At 48.1% G+C, this 22,838-nt stretch overlaps 1 protein-coding gene across 1 annotated transcript; it reads right to left on the bottom strand.

Annotated features, from left to right (window-relative positions):
- Nucleotides 1-11,434: 11,434 nt before the first annotated feature.
- On the bottom strand, nucleotides 11,435-13,456 carry LOC123048680 (protein ATAF2). The gene is made up of 3 exons (XM_044471727.1): nucleotides 13,131-13,456; nucleotides 12,728-13,038; nucleotides 11,435-12,200 (listed from the first exon to the last, which is right to left on the bottom strand). The coding sequence occupies exons 1-3, from the start codon at nucleotides 13,306-13,308 to the stop codon at nucleotides 11,622-11,624; spliced, it is 1,068 nt and encodes a 355-aa protein (XP_044327662.1). The 5' UTR covers nucleotides 13,309-13,456; the 3' UTR covers nucleotides 11,435-11,621.
- Nucleotides 13,457-22,838: the final 9,382 nt, after the last annotated feature.

Consider the following 22,838-nt stretch of genomic DNA (forward strand, 5'->3'; position numbering starts at 1 on the left):
TACGGCCACATACGTATATACGGGCAGGGTCTCGAACGCCTACTCACGCATATGTACGGCCAGGGCTCGTGTACATGGGTGGGTCGGAACGGAGAAACAGCGTCGTCGTCATGTTCATGGGGAGCCAACCGGCTGGGTCGGAACGGAATGCGTCGTCGTGTTCGTCGGGAGGGCTTGGACGGAACAGTCGATGGAAACGAGGCCTGGCGTACCGCAGAACGGAGGAAACGGCCTTGTGTTCGACCGGCCACGTTCGAAACGGGATCCTGTTCATCGGGAGGAGTCTGGCGTACCGCAAAACGGAGGAAACGGACATCCTACGGTCGAAACGGGGGTCATGTTGATCGGGAGGGGTGTGGCGTACCGCAAAACGGAGGAAACAGACTTGTGTTGGAGCGCTACGGTCGAAACGGGGAGTCCTGTTCATCTCCACCGTCGACCCCCTCCAGCCTCCACGGGCTACTGTTCATCCACCGTCGACCTCCTCCAGTCTCCACCTGTGACTGTTCATCCACGAGCTCCTGTTCATCCAGCCTCCATCGCGCGCTACTCCACCGGCTACTGTTCAACCAGCCCCCTCCACAGGCTCCTGTTCAACCACCCCTCCACGGGCTACTGTTCATCCAGCCCTCCACCGTCTACTGTTCACCCAGCCCTCCACGGGGTGGTCCTGTTCATCCAGCCCTCCATGGGGTCCTGTTCATCCAGCCCCAACCGGCTCGATCGATCGGGGTCCTGTTCATCCACTCCCACCGGGAACTGTTCATCCAACCCCCCCAGCAACGCTCACTGTTCATCCAGAGGCAGCATCGATCGGCTTCAGTTAGCAGCAGTAGCAAAGGAATCGCTCGATCGGGTTCAGTTAACAGCCATCGATCGATCGCTAGGGTTCAGTAACGCGTAGCCTGCAATGCAATCGCTCGGGTTCAGTTAGAGCCCAACGCCTCGCTCGGGTTCAGTTAGAGACCAACGCCTCGCACCCACGCGCGGGCGTGTACGAGAGAAACGCGCATCGCTCGGCCCCGACCACCCACCATAACCGGGAACACCCCGATATTTTCATCGCCCTCGCTTCCACCATGGTTTTTTCCGTCATGGACGGCCCAAAGAATGTCATGCAGCTGTGTCTCCGACCCGCCCAGGAAGAAAAGCCCATTTTCTGTCATGATTTTTTGTCATAGAAGTAGGACCCCACCACATCTATGATGATACCGGATTTTGTCACAATTATCGTCATAGAACTGTCATAAGTATGACAGAAAAAAATTTGGTTCGGCCCAAAATGTCACGGATGTGTCTTTTTTTGTAGTGGGTGGTTCTGGACTCTGCGGCGGCTGGATCAATATTTCGTCGACTCCCCTAGGGTTTTGGGAATATTGGGGTATTTATAGAGCAAAGAGGCCGTCCGGGTGCACCCGAGGTGGGCACAACCCACCAAGGCGCGCCTGGGCCTCTGGCGCGCCCTGGTGGGTTGTGCCCGCCTCGGGGCACCCCCAGGCGCAGTCAGGGCCCATTATGTTCCTTCTGGTCCAAAAAAATCTCCGTGAAGTTTCGTTGCATTTGGACTCCGTCTGGTATTGATTTCCTGCAATGTAAAAAAACATGCAGAAAACAGCAACTGGCACTTGGCACTATGTCAATAGGTTAGTACCAAAAAATGATATAAAATGACTATAAAATGATTGTAAAACATCCAAGATTGATAATATAACAGCATGGAACAATCAAAAATTATAGATACGTTGGAGACGTATCAATAGTCATAGAAGCAATAGTTGATGAGACAACAACGATGCTACGATGGAGATCAAGGTGTCAAGCCGGTGACGATGGAGATCATGACGGTGCTTTGGAGATGGAGATAAAAGGCACAAGATGATGATGGCCATATCATGTCACATATTTTGAGTGCATGTGATGTTTATCTTTTATGCGTCTTATTTTGCTTAGTACGGCGGTAGCATTATAAGATGATCCCTCACTAAATTTCAAGGTATAAGTGTTCTCCCTAAGTATGCACCGTTGCTACAGTTCCTCGTGCCGAGACACCATGTGATGATCGGGTGTGATAAGCTCTACGTTCACATACAACGGGAGCAAGCCAGTTTTGCACGTGCATTATACTCGGGTTAAACTTCACGAGCCTAGCATATGCAGATATGGCCTCGGAACACTGAGACCGAAAGGTCGAACATTAATCATATAGTAGATATGATCAACATAGTGATGTTCACCATTGAAAACTGATCCATCTCACGTGATGATCGGACATGGTTTAGTTGATGTGGATCACATGATCATTTAGATGACTAGAGGGATGTCTATCTAAGTGGGAGTTCTTAAGTAATATGATTAATTGAACTTTAATTTATCATGAACTTAGTACCTAATAGTTTTTGCATATCTATGTTGTTGTAGACCAACGGCTCGTGCTACCGTTCCTTTGAATTTTAATGCGTTCCTAGAGAAAGCTAAGTTGAAAGATGATGGTAGCAACTACACGGACTGGGTCCGTAACTTGAGGATTATCCTCATTGCTGCACATAAGAATTACGCGCTAGGTATGCCACCCCCCTAGCAACTACAGACATTGTGAATGCCTAGCAGTTGCGTGTTGATGACTACTCGATAGTTCAGTGTGCCATGCTTAACGGCTTAGAATCGGGACTTCAAAGACGTTTTGAACGTCATGGAGCATATGAGATGTTCCACGAGTTGCAGTTAATATTTCAAGAAAATGCCCGAGTTGAGAGCTATGAAGTCTCCAACAAGTTCTATAGCTGCAAAATGGAGGAGAACAGTTCTGTCAGTGAACATATACTCAAAATGTCTAGGTATCATAACCACTTGACTCAGCTGGGAGTTAATCTTCCTGATGATAGTGTCATTGACAGAGTTCTTCAATCACTGCCACCAAGCTATAAAAGCTTCGTGATGAACTATAATATGCAAGGGATGGATAAGACAATTCCCGACCTCTTCGCGATGCTAAAGGCTGCAGAGGTAGAAATCAAGAAGGAGCATCAAGTGTTGATGGTTAACAAGACCACTAGTTTCAATAAAAAGGGCAAAGGGAAGAAGGGGAACTTCAAGAAGAACGGCAAGCAAGTTGTTGCTCAAGTGAAGAAGCCCAAGTCTGGACCTAAGCTTGAAACTGAGTGCTTCTACTGCAAAGGGACTGGTCACTAAAAACGGAACTGCCAAGTATTTGGCGGATAAGAAGGATGGCAAAGTGAAAGGTATATTTGATATACATGTTATTGTTGTGTACCTTACTAATGCTCGTGGTAGCGCCTGGGTACTTGATACTGGTTCTGTTGCTCATATTTGCAACTCGAAATAGGGGCTATGGATTAAGCAAAGATTGGCTAAGGACGAGGTGATGATGCACGTGGGAAATGGTTCCAAAGTCGATGTGATCGCCGTCGGCACGCTACCTCTACATCTACCGTCGGGATTAGTTTTAGACCTGAATAATTGTTATTTGGTGCCAGCGTTGAGCATCAACATTATATCTGGATCTTGTTTGATGCGAGACGGTTATTCATTTCAATCGGAGAATAATGGTTGTTCTATTTATATGAGTAATATCTTTTATGGTCATGCACCCTTGATGACTGGTCTATTTTTGTTGAATCTCGATTGTAGTGATACACATATTCATAATATTGAAGCCAAAAGATCCAAGGTTAATAATGATAGTCCAACTTATTTGTGGCACTGCCGTTTAGGTCATATTGGTGTAAAGAGCATGAAGAAACTCCATGTTGATGGGCTTTTGGAATCACTTGATGCTTGCGAACCATGCCACATGGGCAAGATGACTAAGACTCCGTTCTCCAGAACAATGGAGCGAGCAACAGACTTGTTGGAAATAATACATACTGATGTATGCGGTCCGATGAGTGTTGAGGATCGCGGCGGGTATCGTTATTTTCTGACCTTCACAGATGATTTGAGCAGATATGGGTATATCTACTTGATGAAACATAAGTCTGAAACATTTGAAAAGTTCAAAGAATTTCATAGTGAAGTGGAAAATCATCGTAACAAGAAAATAAAGTTTCTACGATCTGATCGTGGAGGTGAATATTTGAGTTATGAGTTTGGTCTTCATTTGAAACAATGTGGAATAGTTTCGCAACTCACGCCACCTGGAACACCATAGCGTAATGGTGTGTCCGAACATCGTAACCGTACTTTATTATATATGGTGCGATCTATGATGTCTCTTACCGATTTACCACTATCGTTTTGGGGTTATGCTTTAGGGACGACTGCATTCACGTTAAATAGGGCACCATCTAAATCTGCTGAGATGACACCATGTGAACTGTGGTTTGGCAAGAAACCTAAGCTGTCGTTTCTTAAAGTTTGGGGCTGCGATGCTTATGTGAAAAAGCTTCAACCTGATAAGCTCGAACCCAAATTTGAGAAATGTGTCTTCATAGGATACCAAGAGGAAACTGTTGGGTACACCTTCTATCACAGATCCGAAGGCAAGATTTTCGTTGCTAAGAATGGATCCTTTCTAGAGAAGGAGTTTCTCTCGAAAGAAGTGAGTGGGAGGAAAGTAGAACTTGATGAGGTAATTGTACCTTCTCCCGAATCGGAAAGTATTTCATCACAGAAATCAGTTCCAGTGATTCCTACACCAAGTAGTGAGGAAGCTAATGATGATGATCATGAAACTTCAGATCAAGTTACTACCGAACCTCGTAGGTCAACCAGAGTACGATCCGCACCAGAGTGGTACGTAATCCTGTTCTGGAAGTCATGTTACTAGACCATGACGAACCTACGAACTATGAGGAAGCGATGATGAGCCCAGATTCCGCGAAATGGCTTCAGGCCATGAAATCTGAGATGGGATCCATGTATGAGAACAAAGTGTGGACTTTGGTTGACTTGCCCGATGATTGGCAAGCCATAGAGAATAAATGGATCTTCAAGAAGAAGACTGACGCTGACAATAATGTTACTGTCTACAAAGCTCGACTTGTTGCGAAAGGTTTTTGACAAGTTCAAGGAGTTGACTACGATGAGACCTTCTCACCCGTAGCGATGCTTAAGTCTGTCCGAATCATGTTAGCAATTGCCGCATTTTATGATTATGAAATTTGGCAAATAGATGTCAAAATTGCATTCCTTAATGGATATCTTAAAGAAGAGTTGTATATGATGCAACCAGAAGGTTTTGTCGACCCTAAAGGTGCTAACAAAGTGTGCATGCTCCAACGATCCATTTATGGACTGGTGCAAGCATCTCGGAGTTGGAATATACGCTTTGATAGTATGATCAAAGCATATGGTTTTACACAGACTATTGGAGAAGCCTGTATTTACAAAAAAGTGAGTGGGAGCTCTGTAGCATTTCTGATATTATATGTGGATGACATATTGTTGATCGGAAATGATATAGAATTTCTGGATAGCATAAAAGGATACTTGAATAAGAATTTTTCAATGAAAGACCTCGGTGAAGCTGCTTATATATTGGGCATCAAGAATTATCGAGATAGATCAAGACGCTTAATTGGACTTTCACAAAGCACATACCTTGATAAAGATTTTAAGAAGTTCAAAATGGGTCAGTCAAAGAAAGGGTTCTTGCCTGTGTTACAAGGTGTGAAGTTGAGTCAGACTCAATGCCCGACCACTGCAGAAGATAGAGAGAAAATGAAAGTCATTCCCTATGCCTCAGCCATAGGTTCTATCATGTATGCAGTGCTGTGTACCAGACCTGATGTGTGCCTTGCTATAAGTTTAGCAGTGAGGTACCAAAGTAATCCAGGAGTGGATCACTGCACAGCGGTCAAGAACATCCTGAAATACCTGAAAAGGACTAAGGATATGTTTCTCGTTTATGGAGGTGACAAAGAGCTCGTCGTAAATGGTTACGTCGATGCAAGCTTTGACACTGATCCGGATGACTCAAAGTCGCAAACCGGATATGTATTTATATTGAATGGTGGAGCTGTTAGTTGGTTCAGTTCCAAGCAGAGAGTCGTGGCGGGATCTACGTGTGAAGCAGAGTACAAAGCTGCTTCGGAAGCAGCAAATGAAGGAGTCTGGATGAAGGAGTACATATCCGATCTAGGTGTAATACCTAGTGCATCGGGTCCAATGAAAATCTTTTGTGACAATACTGGAGCAATAGCCTTGGCGAAGGAATCCAGATTTCACAAGAGAACCAAACACATCAAAAGACGCTTCAATTCCATCCACGATCAAGTCAAGGAGGGAGACATAGAGATTTGCAAAATACATACGGATCTGAATGTTGCAGACCCGTTGACTAAGCCTCTTCCACGAGTAAAACATGATCAGCACCAAGACTCCATGGGTGTTAGAATCATTACTATGTAATCTAGATTATTGACTCTAGTGCAAGTGGGAGACTCAAGGAAATATGCCCTAGAGGCAATAATAAAGTTGTTATTTATATTTCCTTATATCATGATAAACGTTTATTATTCATGCTAGAATTGTATTAACTGGAAACTTAGTACATGTGTGAATACGTAGACAAACAGAGTGTCCCTAGTATGCCTGTACTTGACTAGCTCGTTAATCAAAGATGGTTAAGTTTCCTAACCATAGACATGTGTTGTCAATTGTCATTTGATGAACGGGATCACATCATTAGAGAATGATGTGATGGACAAGGCCCATCCGTTAGCTTAGCATTATGATCGTTTAGTTTTACTTCTATTGCTTTCTTCATGACTTATACACGTTCCTCTGACTATGAGATTATGCAACTCCCGAATACCGGAGGAACACCTTGTGTGTTATCGAACGTCACAACGTAACTGGGTGATTATAAAGATGCTATACAGGTGTCTCCGAAGGTGTTTGTTGAGTTGGCATCGATCGAGATTAGGATTTGTCACTCCGTGTATCAGAGAGGTATCTCTGGGCCCTCTCGGTAATGCACATCAGTATAAGCCTTGCAAGCAATGTGACTAATGAGTTAGTTATAGGATGATGCATTACGGAACGAGTAAAGAGACTTGCCGGTAACGAGATTGAGCTAGGTATGATGATACCGACGATCGAATCTCGGTCAAGTAACATACCGATGACAAAGGGAATAATGTATGTTGTTATGCAGTTTGACCGATAAAGATCTTTGTAGAATATGTAGGAGCCAATATGAGCATCCAGGTTCCGCTATTGGTTATTAACGAGAGGTGTGTCTCGGTCATGTCTACATAGTTCTCGAACCCGTAGGGTCCGCATGCTTAACGTTCGATGACGATTTGTATTATGAGTTATGTGTTTTGGTGACCGAAGTTTGTTCGGAGTCCCGGATGAGATCACGGACATGACGAGGAGTCTCGAAATGGTCGAGAGGTAAATATTGATATATTGGAAGGTTATATACGGACACCGGAATAGTTCCGAAGAAGATCGGGGATTTTTCAGATTACCGGGAGGTTACCGGAACCCCTAGGGAAAGTTAATGGGCCTATTGGGCCATAGTGGAGAGAGGGAGGCTGCCACAGGAGGTGCCCCCCCAAGCCCAATCCGAATTGGACAAGGTGTGGGGGGCGCGGCCCCCCTTTCCTTCTCCCTCTCTCTTCTTTGCCCTTTCCCCTCTCCGTTAGATGGAAGGAGGGGGGCCGAATCCTACTAGGAACGGATTCCTAGTAGGACTCCCCATCATGGCGCGCCCCCCTTGGGACGGCCTCCTCCTCCCCCTCCTTTATATACGTGGGCAGGGGGCACCCCAAAGACACAAGTGTTGTTTCTTAGCCGTGTGCGGTGCCCCCCTCCACAGTTTACCACCTCGGTCATATTGTCGTAGTGCTTAGGCGAAGCCCTGCGCGGATCACATCACCAACACCATCACCACGCCGTCGTCCTGACAGAACTCTCCCTCGACCCTCTAGTGTATCAAGAGCTCGAGGGACATCATCGTGCTGAACGTGTGCTGAACACGGAGGTGTCGTACGTTCGGTACTTGGATCGGTTGAATCGTGAAGATGTTCAACTACATCAACCGCGTTAACTAAACGCTTCCGCTTTTGGTCTATGAGGGTACGTGGACACACTCTCCCCACTTGTTGCTATGCTTCTCCTAGATAGATCTTGCGTGATCGTAGGGAATTTTTTGAATTACTACGTTCGCCAACAACCAAACCACACAAATGTGTTATGCCATCTAACCTAAACTGAACCACAAGATATCTCAACACAAGCCAAACTGGATATATTCAGGTTTATATGTGATACTAACAGTAGGATCTAGAGATGCTGGAATTAACCCAATCAAAAAACAGTGGTACACCAACTTCAATATAGCATCAAAAAACAACTACTGTGAGGAACACAATAACCGCAACTAAAGCAGAGCATCGGTATGTAGCTATAATCCCTAAAAACTTGGATCGGTCAACAAGCTAGCATCAGTACTAATTAAACAAGATCATCATGGGTTTGAGGAGCGGGGATCTCAACGTGGAGTTAGGGGGGCAGCAGGGGGCTCTCAACGTCTCTCTCGTCACCGCACTCCACGGTCGTCGCCGTCATGGCGGCCAGCCACGGCGCCGGCGACCGTCACGGTGATAGATCGGGGCCGCAAGAGGGGGGAGGAGCAGCGGAGGGGGGAGGAGCATTACCTGTGGTAGCGGGAGGTGGCGCGCGGTGGTGGCGTCGGGCGGAACCCTAACCGTGGCGGCGCGGGCGGAGGGAATCGATCGAAGTGTGGGGTACGATGCGGGGACCCCGTGCGGGGGGTTTTCTTTTGGTATAGTAGTAGCGCTGGGTACGGGCCGGCGCTACTGCTTAGCTCACTAGTTGTAGCGTTGGTGGACAGGCCATGCTACAGCTAAGTGGGCTTCCGTTCTGGGCCCTGCGGCCCATGTAACAATGGCGCGGCCCAAGCAACCAATGCTGCTGCTAAGCTATACCAGTAGCGCGCTTCCTAACTAGCGCTACTACAAATTACCAGTAGCGTGCGGTTCCAAACAAACGCTACTGCTAAACTCCTATGTATAAGCATTTTCCTAGTAGTGTCACCCGGGGCACGGGTTGTCCAGAGAAGTATCGTTTGAGCCAACGGTTAGTTTTTTTGGGGGTTGGGTATTTAAGGGCTTTGCATAGTTGCATTGGTTTGAGCTCCATGCATCAATTTCTTTGAGTGATATTCTAGGAGTTTATTACTCTTGGAGGCCAACGCCTCCTAGATGATTTGGTGGTGTTAACTTCTTTCAGAAGTTTGTGAAGAATCCTAGGTGTTCAAGGTTCCTCCGAAAGCTTTCCTGTTTGTGGTGTGCTTCAGTGAAGTTTTTAAAGGTGTGGTGGTCGCCTTCAATACAAACCCCGAGTGAATCGAAGCTCATCTATTGGGGGTGACTTGAAAGGGGAGAATACAGTGAGCTACTTGGTTGCATTCTGAAGCTTTGGCCGCGCCACTGCTCCAACCGAGATTAGCACTCTCACGAGGGTAAATTTTGGGATAAATCCACCTCCCTCACTCACTTATGGTTATCTCATTCCCGCACCCTTTACTTTCTGCAATCATACTTACTCATACTGTTATACCTTGTGCCTGTTCAAATTGCTTAGTTTTTCTTCAATTCCATATCTTGCAATATAGTTTGTGCTTGCTAGTTTCCTTAAGTGCATATATTGTTTAGCATAGTTTTTGGTGCACTTAGTCCAGTCTAGCATATTTAGTTTTTTGTGCATCATAAGTATTCGTTTAGTTTAATTCTGCATTAGGATAAAGACAAATCCGTAAAAGTTTCGAAACCCCAATTAACCCCCTTCTTGGTGACATCAAGGTCCTTTCAACATGGCAACCATCAGAAATTATATATTTCAAGCCAGTCAAAAATATTTTGCCCTAACGACACCCCCTGGAACCCCCCTTCTTCTTCTTCATCCCCGGCAGCACTCTAGCATCGCCTCGATGTCAGTCGTGGTGGGCCCAAAGACCTCGCGACTAACCCAATGAACATGCGCCAGACTTCGCATCAGCGGTCCATCGCAAATTACAAACAAACTAGAAAGAGATATCAATAGTCATGGTCATAAAAGGTTCACCACCATCAAGTTCATAGAAAAGTTCATGCAAAATACACTATAAGCATAGCAGATAACATGTTCAATTTGCTGTTCTTTTTACCCGGCGTGCCGATCCTCGCACATAAAAGCTCGACGAGGGCCTCGTTGGAGCAAACAGGGTCAGGCAGACGGGACCGGAGCAAATGTCGTGGTAGAAAACTGTGCCAGAGTAGGCATGTTCAGAGCAAACTTGGCTGAATCATACGTCAACGAGAACATACTACCCAAGCATTTCTCTCTAATCCATGCCTCGAGGTGCTCATCAACCGGGACCGGAGCGTATTGTATAATCAAACGCTCCTTTTCCGCCGTCCCATCAAAATGAAACACGTGTGCAAATGAGGTCCTCGCTGCAATGTCCACCCTGGCATCCACCGAAGGGCATCCCCGGGGAAAGCCAACGTGAACTGCTACATTATCCTCCTATAGGCGGCCCCTGTCTCCGGCTCGAGCCATCCCCACAGTGGAAACATGAGCCTCACCTCACGAGCCCATTCCACCCTCTCTAGCTATGCTGGTTCCAATCGCATGAAGAGGCGGGATGGAGGGAAAGGCAGGAGAGATGGGGGAGCCTCACAGCCGACGACAGAGATGTATCCCAATGGACAATACGGCGGGGGAGGGGGGTTAGGATTACGTCGTGCTCCACGAGGTAACCAAACCTACTTGGAAAACATCGATTGGTGCGGCGGTTATACATAAACCCCCATACACACCTCCACTAACTTCATCTAAGAACTATCCACGAGATACCCCTTACCCTTTTGTTTTCTTGACGTCAACAACATAACATATATGATATTTCTTCTCAGCCTTGTCAACCAAGATCGCCACATTTGCATATGGACGGGGCCATGTGACTTCTATCGTTTGCGACACCGCTTACAACATTGTAAAATCATCACTACAAACACAAAAACCAACCATAAACAAAACTTGCATTGAACCCGTTAAAAAGGGACCAACAAAGATTCATGGACATGTTTAACCATTCCCTTGGTTTGGCATGGAAAGTGGTCCGGAATTCGCCAACAATAAATTGACCGAAAAGATATCCCCGTAAAAATGGAAAGAAAGAAAAGAAAAAAGGAAATAGCGGATAACTGTTTGCACACTCCATGCAATCTACGGTAGCTTTGTAAATCTCAGATGATATGCCGGCTCAGTCTCTCGAAGGTGCTCATAGGGATAGGGTGTGTGTGCGCGCGTTCATAGAGTTGAGTGTATTCGTGTATGTATAAGCGCTTGCGTCTGTACTGTGTTAAAAAAAATACTACAATCATTATACTCATCATCAACGAGAGGTTGTAGTACCTCTGCACTATTTATACCTGGAAAAATGAATACACTGGAGACAAAAAAAATCGTGTACATGTCTGCTTGTTCAATAATAGAATAATTAATTCTACACCACAGTATTATCTATCGAATTCTTGATACCATATTAGCATGTAGTACAAGATTGTTTCATGTTTTTTTAAGCCTAAGATTGTTTCATGTCGCCGCGCGCGCTTACACGACCGATTTAAGTTAAAAATTACAGCTTAGAACTGAGGAAGCATCTGATGGCTGAGGCCGCCCAGCACCGACGCCGCCGCCTGCCAGCCGGTCGCCGACTGCGGCGGCGCGTCGAAGCACGACCCGTTGAGCCTCTTGGCCGATGATTCTTCCGGGCTCGCCGCCTTGCGTTTCCCCGCGCTCCCGCCGCTGCCGTCCGGCGATGACGACGACGGCGCGTAGTACGACGGCTGCACTCCGTGCGCGCTGTCGCCGACGGGGAGGAGCTGGTTCAGGGAGGGGTGGACGGCGAGGTGGTGGGTGGCGCCGTGCTCGGCCTCGGCGTCGAGGATCTGCGCGAGCGAGTAGTCGTCGAAGAGCTCGGAGAAGGACGGGATCGTGGGGAGCCTCCCGGCGTGCGGCTGCTGCTGCGTGATCATGGTTCCGCAGGCGCTGCTGCTGCTGCTGGAGTGCGCGTAGAAGCTGCAGGCGGCGTCGTCGAAGGTGCTGCCGCCGCCGGAGAGGTCGTCGTGGTCGGCCATGTGGTCGTAGTCGGACAGCGGCGGCACCATCGGCGACGCCAGGCCGGTCTTCTTGTAGATCCGGCAGAGCACCCAGTCATCCAACTGCATACATGTGAACATATCAATATCATACGCGTACCGCGCCATGCCTATCCTTGTCGAAAGCTACCGAGCTTGACGAATCAATGGCTGCCACTAGCTATGCCAGCCATCAACTGCACGCCGTGCCACTAGCTAGCTACCCACTCATCAATCGCGAAGCTAATTTCTCCTCCAATCAAAGCAGAGGAAAGCAAATTAAGCATCTCTCGTGTTCACTCGAATGGCTTGATGTGATGTGATCGATGTTAGTACAGTACTGATATCAGATTAGAGGGCAAATTGGTCATTAAATAAAGATGGATGCATAACCGATCGAGCTCTGCAACGGAACGGCCGGTGCAACCGTGCAACAAAGCAAAAGCATGGGCGGGGCTGGGCGCGAAGAGAATCAGGATAGCATGCATGCCAGCCGCATGACACTCTTGCACACGGGCATGGCCGGCGCCGCCGGTAACGAAACGAAAGAGAGCGACAGGCCATGCTCGATCGACGAATTAATCCAAGCAAGTGGGATGGGCGTTACATACCCTCATGGAGACGTTGCGGAACTTGATGGGCTTGTAGGTGTTGACGGCGGCGGCGAGGGGGTCGGCGGCGAGGCGGTACTCGTGCATGATCCAGGCGGTCTTGGTGCCCTTGGGCGGGCGGCCCTTGTAGAAGACGAGCGCCTTCTTGACGCCGACGCCCTGGCCGGTGGCGGCGTCGTGGATGGGCTTGTCGGTGCCGGTGGCCTTCCAATAGCCGGACCCGGCGGCGCGGTTGGGGCGGATGCCGTTGGGGTACTTGCGGTCCCGCGGGCTGAAGAAGTACCACTCGCAGTCGCCGTACACCGCCTGGGCTGCAGTTTCATTCATCATCAGAGCCGAACCATGGTGAGCAGAGCAGGGATAACATACAGCGCGGTGATCGGTTGATTGGTTGAGAACTTACAAGGGAGGTCCCATGGATCGAACTTGTAGATGTCGACGTCGGCGATGATGGGGACGGGGCACGGCGCGGCGGCGGCGCGGTTGCGGAGGTAGTGCAGGATGAGCTCCTCGTCCGTCGGGTGGAACCGGAACCCCGGCGGCAGCGACGTTGCCGCCCCCTGCCCCTGCGCCATCGCCATGATCGACCGCCCGACCGACACGCACGTACCTCGTACGTGCAACCACCCAGGCTCTCTAACACACACACGCACACACGATCAGAAGATGGGAGAAGCTCACACACAGTGGACCAGACCGGAATCTATCTCGGGGATGTGATCGAATGGCGGATGGGATGGACGGGCGGGCGTGTGCTTATATGGTCCAAGGTATCTTGTCAGTTAGCGCTGGGTGGCAGGGCCATGGCATTGTTGGGGTTCTCGAGGGGCAGAACCGGCAGAGGGAGGGGGTCGCGTCGCGCCGGCCCATTGGTTCGTTATTCCCCGCGTCCGGCGTGAGCGTGTGGCGTCAGCGAGCCGAGCGGGGGTGTGTGTGCGCGCGTGTGCCCGGCCCGTTCGCGCAACCGTATCTAGTAGCAGCACTCACAGGTCATAGCCGCCGCACCGCTCCTAACTTGCTCGCCAATCTCATGTGATATCTCCGCCTCTTGAATCCATCATGCATTCTCTCGACAAAAAATCTACTCGCATGTAGTAGCAAGCTGTACAAGTGTCACTGGAATCTTTCTCGCACTACAACGACCGGATGAGGTGTGCATGCGTGTGTTAGTTGGGTTTCCTTTGTCGAGCCATGCTATTCTTACGTATTACCAGTTTTATGAAAATTCAACGTACTAGTTCAATCTGAAGGTAGTTATTCCCATGTTTTGCTGAGTAATGCTACACCTACGTAGGGATTCTCACATACCTTACGTGATTGCTGATTTGGCGGTTTTTAATTCGTCACTAGTTGGGGGCACGGGCCACCCTAAAAATCAGGGGGGCGGTTTGATTAGTGTTTAAGGTAATTACGTAGTTGCATAACATAACGCCTGTTCGCAGGTGTAGCATATTTCTGTTTTGCTCTATGTAGTTATTAAAGCCAAAGGAGCATGTAAGAATAGGATTTCTAGCAGTGTCAATTACCTCGAACCCGAAACTGCTAGCAGGCTCTTCGACCCCTCACCCTGCCGCGGCACTCCTGTGGCCGCCTGGGGGAGGAAACCCTAGCCGCCCTGCTCAGGCCTCCACCTCCCCTCGCCGTTGCCTTAGCGTGCTGGTGGGTGAAGCCTGGCCAGCATAGGCGGTGGTGGGGTCTCCCCTCCACCCCCCCCCCCTCGTTGCGGTGCGACGCGGGAAGTGGCCATTGGGGGAGGGGTGGCGTCGCGCTGAGCATGGGACGCGGTGGCGCGGCCCTAGGAATTGGTGGCGCCATCCCAGGTTACTGGTGGTGGCATGGAGGGTTGTGGATAGGGCGGTGCAATTCGTGGAGAATAACAGCAAGTCAGGCGGCGAGCCCCACCTCCCTCATTCTCCGACACCTTTTTCCTGTACCTCCACACGGATTCGACTGGCTGGAGCCAGATGAAGCCATCCAGGGGTTCAACGACGCCTCTGTCATCCTTGGCAGGCGGCTCGGCCTCCGATGGTCAGGGCGTCTAGCATCCGATGGCGCACTGTGGTTGGATTCCTATTGTGCAGGGTCCATCTCCCTGTAGTGGCAGGGCCAGGGGCAGCGCCAATCTCCTCTTCCTCGCTCGGTGGCCGGGGTGCCACCGGAATGGTCACATGTGCTCTTGTTAAAGGGTGGAGGCAGATGGGGAAGGAAGCTATCGTCCAGATCTGGTCTCCATGACCGATTTGGGATCGATGATCACCGCCAAAGTTCGGGTGGTGTCGGCGTGGTGAGTGCCTTCGTCCTTGGTGTGTAGGGGCGGGAATGGAGGGGCCTTTCCATCCCTCCATCGATTGCGTGCGATGGTCGTGGTTTGATGCCAGGGTGCGGAGTCAAGGTTGGGATCTTGGACGCCGGGCCGGCGGCCCCGGGTGGCAGTCTGTCAGTTCGGCTTGTCAGCAGGAGTCTTGGCGGCGGTGTGATGAGAACCGAACCTCATGGCGAGATCTGATCTGATGTTGCTGCCCGATCTTTCACGACACACCACCTTTAGTAGTAGCAACCTCTTGCCCGTGCACGCGATGTACACGAAGTAGAGGGATCGAACATTATGGTACAACACGAGAAACCAATCTCGACGATGGTATCACGCGCAAAACAATTTCCTCGCAGAGAAATCGCGACACGAAGGTTTTCTAAAGCTTCCTCCAAAACTTAGGGATTTTTAGACAGCTTTCCCCAAAACTCGATATGGGTGTTTATCCTAAAAATACATCGTGTTTATTCATAAAAGTATAACTTGACCTACATCATACTAGCTTGGCCTTATATAATAGCTGCAAAAGCTAACTAGCTTGGGAAACAAGCATCGCATCCTAGCATCCATCTCACTTACAAGATAGATAGATAAAGAAAAGGCAACCTCTAAAACTAAGACTCTAAACATAGCTATTAGATTACTTGCCTTAAGTTTGACAAGTTAATCTATATATTAACATGGACTGTTTGCTGGTCCGTTTGTGGTCGTGAAAGTGCAACTAATCCGTGGGTGGTTTTAGTAATTAATAACAACATATACTTCATTGAACTAACGCCTATTCAAAGATAGATTTCAGGAAAGTTCAATGTTGGCATGGCAAGGACGTGTCAATGTGGACTCCTCAAAATGCCATGGAAACATATTGGCACAAAGCTCCAACACACTTAATTTTTGGTTAAGTGATCCAAGATCACAGAGTCCATAGGAAAGCCAATACTATTAAAACCGGATGAGGTTTTGATCATGACTTAGTTGCTCAAGTGCCTGAAGATATTGCTCCCAAACCCTCAACCACCTTCCCACATTCCAATCTGTCAAAACCCTAATTGTCAAACTCGGTCCCATCGAAACCTCCACATTGGGACCCACCGAGTTGATCCTAGACAGAGCCACAACCAAACCCTAGCAATTCGGTTCAACCGAGATGACGTTCGGTCCCACCAAAATGTCGTGACCAAGTTTCTATAACCCTTTCACTCTGTTTCGGAATTACCGAGTTGGTTTGATCGGAACTACCGAAATGAGGTCTCACTTAGGTCATCACATATCGGTCCCTCCGAATTGATCCTTTCGGTCTCACCGAGATGCCTAATGTTCGAATCTTTTACACAGGTCGGTCTCACTGAGATTATGTCTCAGTGTCACCGAGTTGAGTCAAAAGGTTGTAACGATTGGATTCTTGGTGAAGGCTATATATACCCGTCCACACCCACTTACTCTCTAAGAGATCCATCAGAACGAATTACACTTCCACCATTCATTTTCTGAGAGAGAACCACCCACTACTGTAGGATGCTGCTAACGCGACACTACGATCAGAGACCCTTCGACGAAACTGTGTGCGATGCAATAATCGCAAACGGTGGTGTAAAAAAACCGTCAAAAAATGTGCAAAACGTTTGCGATGACGGATGCTTCAAACATGGTTCAGATTTTAGTTGCCTGTGTGATTCAGGGCATACGGTTCAGTTCAATTAACCGTTTTCGGTGAGGAGGAACAAAAGAAACGGGCATCTAGATGAAGGTGTGTGCGATGTACAGCATACGGTTCACTCGGATGAACTGTTTGTGATTAGGCAACACAAAAGAAACGGTCAGCCAGATCAAGGTGTGCGCGATGTACATCATACAGTTCACTTGGATGAACTATTTGTGATTAGGCAACACAAAAGAAACGGTCAGCCAGATCAAGCTGTGTGCGATGTACGACATGCGGTTCACCCGGATGAACTGTTTGCGTTGAGACAAGAGAACAGAAATGGTTCAATATAACAAATACCATAAATATTGCAAGGTTCAAGTTCAAAGATTACAACGCCCAAATTCAAACATTGCAAGGTGCGTCATTTCTGAAAAGGGATCAGCCGCTGACAGGTCATGTATGGGTTTGACACAATAACTTCCAATTGCTTTGCCATATGCTCTTCCAATACGAAGTTTGGCATTTTTGGAGGCACTTCCATTCCGCAGTACCAGCCGCCTCTGATAATCATACCATTGATCTTTCCTAATTAAATGCGTGTTCAACCTCAGTACACTCAGCACCTTTGCTCTGGCAAGAAAGAACATGGCGAGTGTAATCTCCGGTGGGGTCCCTCGGTAGGAGTTCAAGGTAATATTTGAGAGATGCAGATCCAGACATTCGATGTGATTGTCGTTATCAACATCTTCCACCGGGCCTAATATGCACCGCAAAAGAAGAGAACGTGTTAGTGCCTACATGCAGTTTTGAACACTGCTACACGCCCATTTGGTTTGCAGGATTTGTAAAATGCACCAACGTGCCATCTTCGATCTGGCATGATTAACATGTGCATTAATTTGATTACAATCTAGAAACATGTAGCCTTTCACAAGAGGTTGGATTGGATGAAAAATTCCCTAAGAAAACTAGTACAGATGAATCCAAAGGAGAAATGCTTATGGACGATTGTAACCATATGAATGAAGCAACCAATATGGGGTGGGAGTGTATGTCCTAAAATCCTCCAAAATTCATTCAGAAATTGAACTCCCTTATGGTTAATATTTAACAGGAAAGGAACATCACCTCGATATACAGCTTCTTCAGGCACGGAAAGCGTCCCAGGCAACTGAAAACTTGGTCCAGGTTGGGGACGACAGATTCTAGTGCCAAGACCTTCACTGTGCCCAGAGTCTGGGTGAAGCTTCGCTGGATGACAGACAAACATACATCTTCAAAACTAGAAATAACGTTGATATCAAGAAGGAGAGGTATATAAGGCGACTGTTGTACCTGAAAGTTGTAGTATTTGACAGACGAGTAGCCCACCACTTTCAATTTCGGCACAGAAATGACACTGATTCTTGTTGGACCTTGTTGATCAACTACAAGTAATCTCTCAAGTGAAGGTGTGTCCTGGATGACCATATTGTGGTCCACCTTTTGTGATCTCTCGTTGCAGCACCAGCAACATACATAAATAGTGTGGAGAGTCCTGGAGGTGATGTGCAAGGTACTCGACCAATTCATCGCCTGAAGACGAAGGAACTCGAGTGCAGTACAGCCGCGGAGCAGGCGCTCCATGTCATCCTTTGGGATGCGGACGGCGACGAGCTCGAGGTGCTTCAGTCGTGGTAGAAAAAGAGCGGGCGCGTCATTAAGGGGGGGGAAATGGCAGTTCAGGAACTTGGCGAGGCGCAGCGTGGGCGTGAAGCGGAGCGCGGACGTTGGCAGCAAGCTCATATGCCCATCATTATAAGTTAGCTTCTCGAGCTGATCTATGACGCGGGATCGGAACCACTCGTCAAGCTTGGCTCGCTCCTTGCCATTGGAACGGTACTTGCCCGTGATAAGGCCTTTGATTGGGCCATGGTGACTGCCGAGGATCGGGGCGAACGCATCCAAGCTTTAGCGATAGCCATGGCAGAGCTTGTGGGCGTGGAGGAGGTCGACAGGGAAACGGCGGCTGTCCTCGCCCGATTTTGGATTGGGAGGAGGGATATGATGACTATCAACATATCATCGGGAAGGTTGTTGATGAAGTCTAGGCCTGCTGGAGTCGTTGTGGTTCTTTCTCGACCCGCCTCCGCTTGTTGGCAGCCTCGTTCTCCACCTCGTCGGCGGGGACGGAAACCTCTGTCTCCATATTCACGCTGTGATCCGGTGCTTCAGCAGCCCCAGCGTCGCCACTCCCTCCGATGGGGCGCTTCGGCGGCATCCTCTTACACTGACGGCTTTGAGGACTCAGATCGGTGTCGAGGATGCGGGCGGAGAGAGAGGAATTGTGTGTGTGGCGAGGATGGGGGGGTGCGGCCTCTCGGTGGCGCCATTAATTTAGACCAGTGGGAGCGAGGCGGGCGGCGTTCAAGGTTGTCTCGCTTCCCGGTGAGAACAACTGCTTAATCTCTACTATGAATGAAATCTATGCTTAATTACTGAATTTTAATTGCAAAAAATAGATAGTGATATTGATTTTTAGCTGCATATTTTGACAACTCGCAATGTCTCTTGGTTTAGCGCCAAAGTCTGGCTTTAATTTGCATATCATAATCTGGACCGTTTGCGTTGAAGAGATGCATAGATCCTGCATTGAACAGCTTGTACGCTTCCCGGTGAGCCTGCGCACCGGACTGCGCTCGCACGCCTCCCGTTCAGTAAACAACTGTCTACACGGCACCTCCTATAGCCATTAAAACCAAGACACGTGGCGTCACGTGAATGGTTAACCGAACGCACATGGTTTGAATTATACAAACGTTTGAGATATTAAAGTGGCAGCTATTTTTTTTCAAAATGCCTTTGTTGGCTGTCATTATTCGAGTGCGCCTTCTCTCAAAACGGACACGAAAAATACCACAGCATGTCGGGTGCCCTTCCATGATAGCATGCCAAGTTTCATGAATTTCAGACGAGTTTTGAATTTACTAGAATTTAAAAACCAGGCATCCCAATGTTTTGCCGGCAATCAACGGTGCCCTGGTGTTTAAAATTCATTTCCATTTCTTGCATGGGACCTAAGCATGCACCCAAGGACACAGATTTGATTTTTCAACCAATTTATATGCACTGGAGCATGCACATGTAGTTCAAATTTGAATTATGCACATAAATGCATTGAAAACTCAGTTAATGCATAAAAATGTCCAAACGAACACCGAAAAATCACAAAAATTCACACAACACTCCTGTTGTTCTATGTTGACACGAGAAAAAATTTGAAAGCAATAAGAGGCAATGGATATCGTTTCGTCCCCAAAGGTGGGACGTTCCCTACCGAAAACCATCATGCTTGTTGTGAGAAGCACCCAAACCTGCCCCAAATGGGACAATATTTGTATCCCGACATGTTGATGCCGCTCCATGATAGCATGCCAAGTTTCATGAATTTCAGACGAGTTTTGGATTTAACAGAATTTAAAAACCAAGCATCTCAATGTTTTGCCGGCAATCAACGGTGCCATGGTGTTTGAAATTCATTCCATTTTTTTGCATGGGACCTAAGCATGCACCCAATGACAAAGATTTGATTTTTCAACGAATGTATATGCAGTGGAGCATGTGCATGTAGTTCAAATTTGAATTATGCACATAAATGCATTAAAAACTAACTTAACGCATAAAAATGTCCAAACGAACCCTGAATAATTCCAATTCTTTTATGATCACTGCAGATAAAAGGTCTAGCAATTCAAACACCGTCCATGGCCGTTGTGACCCCATTATGTAATTCAAATCAAGACCAAAAATCAAGTAGATCCCACATAGTTTATTATAACCAACCATGTGAGATGCAACACAAAATATCTTTGGGCCATGTCTGAATAAGGGACCGTGTCTGATGACACTTTGCGCGCCAGTTTTTTGGCTGCAGCGATTCCAAATTTTCGGCTTCCGCAGAAATATCTACCTCCCCGCCCCCTCCCCCTTACCAAAAGCCACATTTTCCCTCTTTCCGCCTTCCTTTCCAAGTTGAAACCTTCACTCCTTGCTTGCAACGCCGCCGCCTCCTCGCCGGCGACCCTCCTTCACGCTGGTAATCCATACCCGACCCCCATCCTCCTCCTCCTTCCACATCCCACATGCCCCGACCGCCGGCGCGAGCGCGACACCTTCCACCCAAATCACCAACCCCTCCACCAAATAAGCGCCGGCCTAAGCCATGGTGCATGCAGTATAGCCAGGATCTCAAGGAGAATTTGGCAGCGGAGAAGCAAATCGTGGCCGCACGCGCGGATCACTACAAGAAATCTGTTAATCCATGACGGATTTCTGGTGACGTTCACAAGAACCGTCATGAAAACCGTCACATATAAGCAAGATACGAATGGGCCTGAAAACAGTAGCCCCTTTATGACAGACTTTGAGGGACCATCACAAAAACTGCCATGGATCGACCAGCTGCGCCTAGTCGGGCCTAGCCTTTTTTCTTCATATACCATTTGGACCGTCATGGATGGTTCTAGCTGATGTGCCATTTGTTTGGCCCAAAGTTCAGTCGAATGTAAAGAAACCAAAACTGAGAGCGCACGCGCGGCGAAAGAAAATTTTAAGTCGCCAGCGCGGGGTGTTGAATTTTTTGAGCCGGCCCATTTAATTGCAGAGTCCGCGCCAGCCTAACCCTATTTACCCTTCTCCCAGCTCCTCCCCTACCAACCTTCAGCCGCCGCCACTCTACCTATCCTCCTCGTGCCACTCCACCGGCGTCGGCGCTGAACCACCCCGCGCCGCTTCACCGCCGCCGGCGCTGAACCACCCCACGCCGGGCCGTTCCCCACCATTCCCCTCCCCTCACCATTCAGATCTCCACCAGTCCTACCCCTCGAGCCAAGGCGGCAGCGGTGGCAGCGGGACCAACGGCCGGACTTGGAAGTCCCCGAGGTCACCGGCGGCGGGGCCGACAGCAGGATTTGGAAGTCCCCGAGGTCACCGGCGGCGGGCACGGATCCAGCTCCATCCGACGGAGAGCCCATGTGAGTAAGGAATCACCCATCTTGGTTGTTCATCGGGATTGAGTGCTTACATAGTTTCGTATTTGGGTTGGGGATCTGCAGGTCTGTCTCATGGGGATGGTTAGCTGCAAGGCGGAGCGGAACACATACGTGTCCTTCACGCTCGACGACGGCACCGACTGCATCGATTTCATCAGATGGTGAGTGAAGAGCACCGACGGCCCCGACGATGTTGGCTATTAGTACGACAGTGCAAGAAATCTAGTAATATGGGAATAAACCCACAGATTCTTAACCATCTCTGATTAGTTCAGTAATTGAGTTCCAGATGTGTTTTAGGATACAAGTTGCGCGTGATTGAGACAGGTTTTCCAATTAAATGTTGCGCAAGATTCATCTCTCTTTCCATCCCTTTGTCTTGCCTTTGGTCTTCCTACGTCCAGGGGAATGGCTTGCTTGCTGTTCACTTCGTACATAATACTTGTTCTTCCCAGAATACTGTCAGACACCATACTCCATCTTATTTATTGATGATTTTTAGGGGTTCCCATGCTTGTTTATTCTGGATTTCTCTGTCAGAACTGCTTGTGTGTCCATCTGCGACAATGCTGCCGGTCAGTTTGTCTATTTCTTGCCTTCCTTGCTCCCTAGTGCTGTTCATTATACTGTCTCTTAGGAACCTCAATTACTTATTTCTGTCTACTGTGAGGTATTTGTTCAGTTTCAATCTGAATCGCCTAACTTGGAGTGACAATCTGCATTGAGCTGGTATATCTCGAATGTATGCAACAATATTTAACTACTAGATGTAAATGTAAAAAATGTTGATATAACTTCAAACATTTTAATTTTGGAAGACAATGATTACCCCAATGCAATTGGAGTTCAGTCAGTGTTTACTATTGCTCACTTGTTATACAGTGTACTGTCTATCTATGTTAGAACACTTGTTGGTTCTTTTAGGAATGGTAAATCTCACCATGGACTCATTGTTTGGGCAACAAAAAACACTTGTGTTTATTATTAGTAATCTTATGCCAATTGACAATTATTACTGAGCAAACAGAAGTGATGGCCGCATTGTGAAGAGCACCTTATATATGCGTCAGGTTTGGTAACCTGTGAATGTTCAGACGGTTGTGCTGGTGTATCCACTTCAGATTT

The sequence above is a fragment of the Triticum aestivum genome, chromosome 2D, assembly GCF_018294505.1.
Source record: "Triticum aestivum cultivar Chinese Spring chromosome 2D, IWGSC CS RefSeq v2.1, whole genome shotgun sequence".
Taxonomy (NCBI): Eukaryota; Viridiplantae; Streptophyta; class Magnoliopsida; order Poales; family Poaceae; genus Triticum; species Triticum aestivum.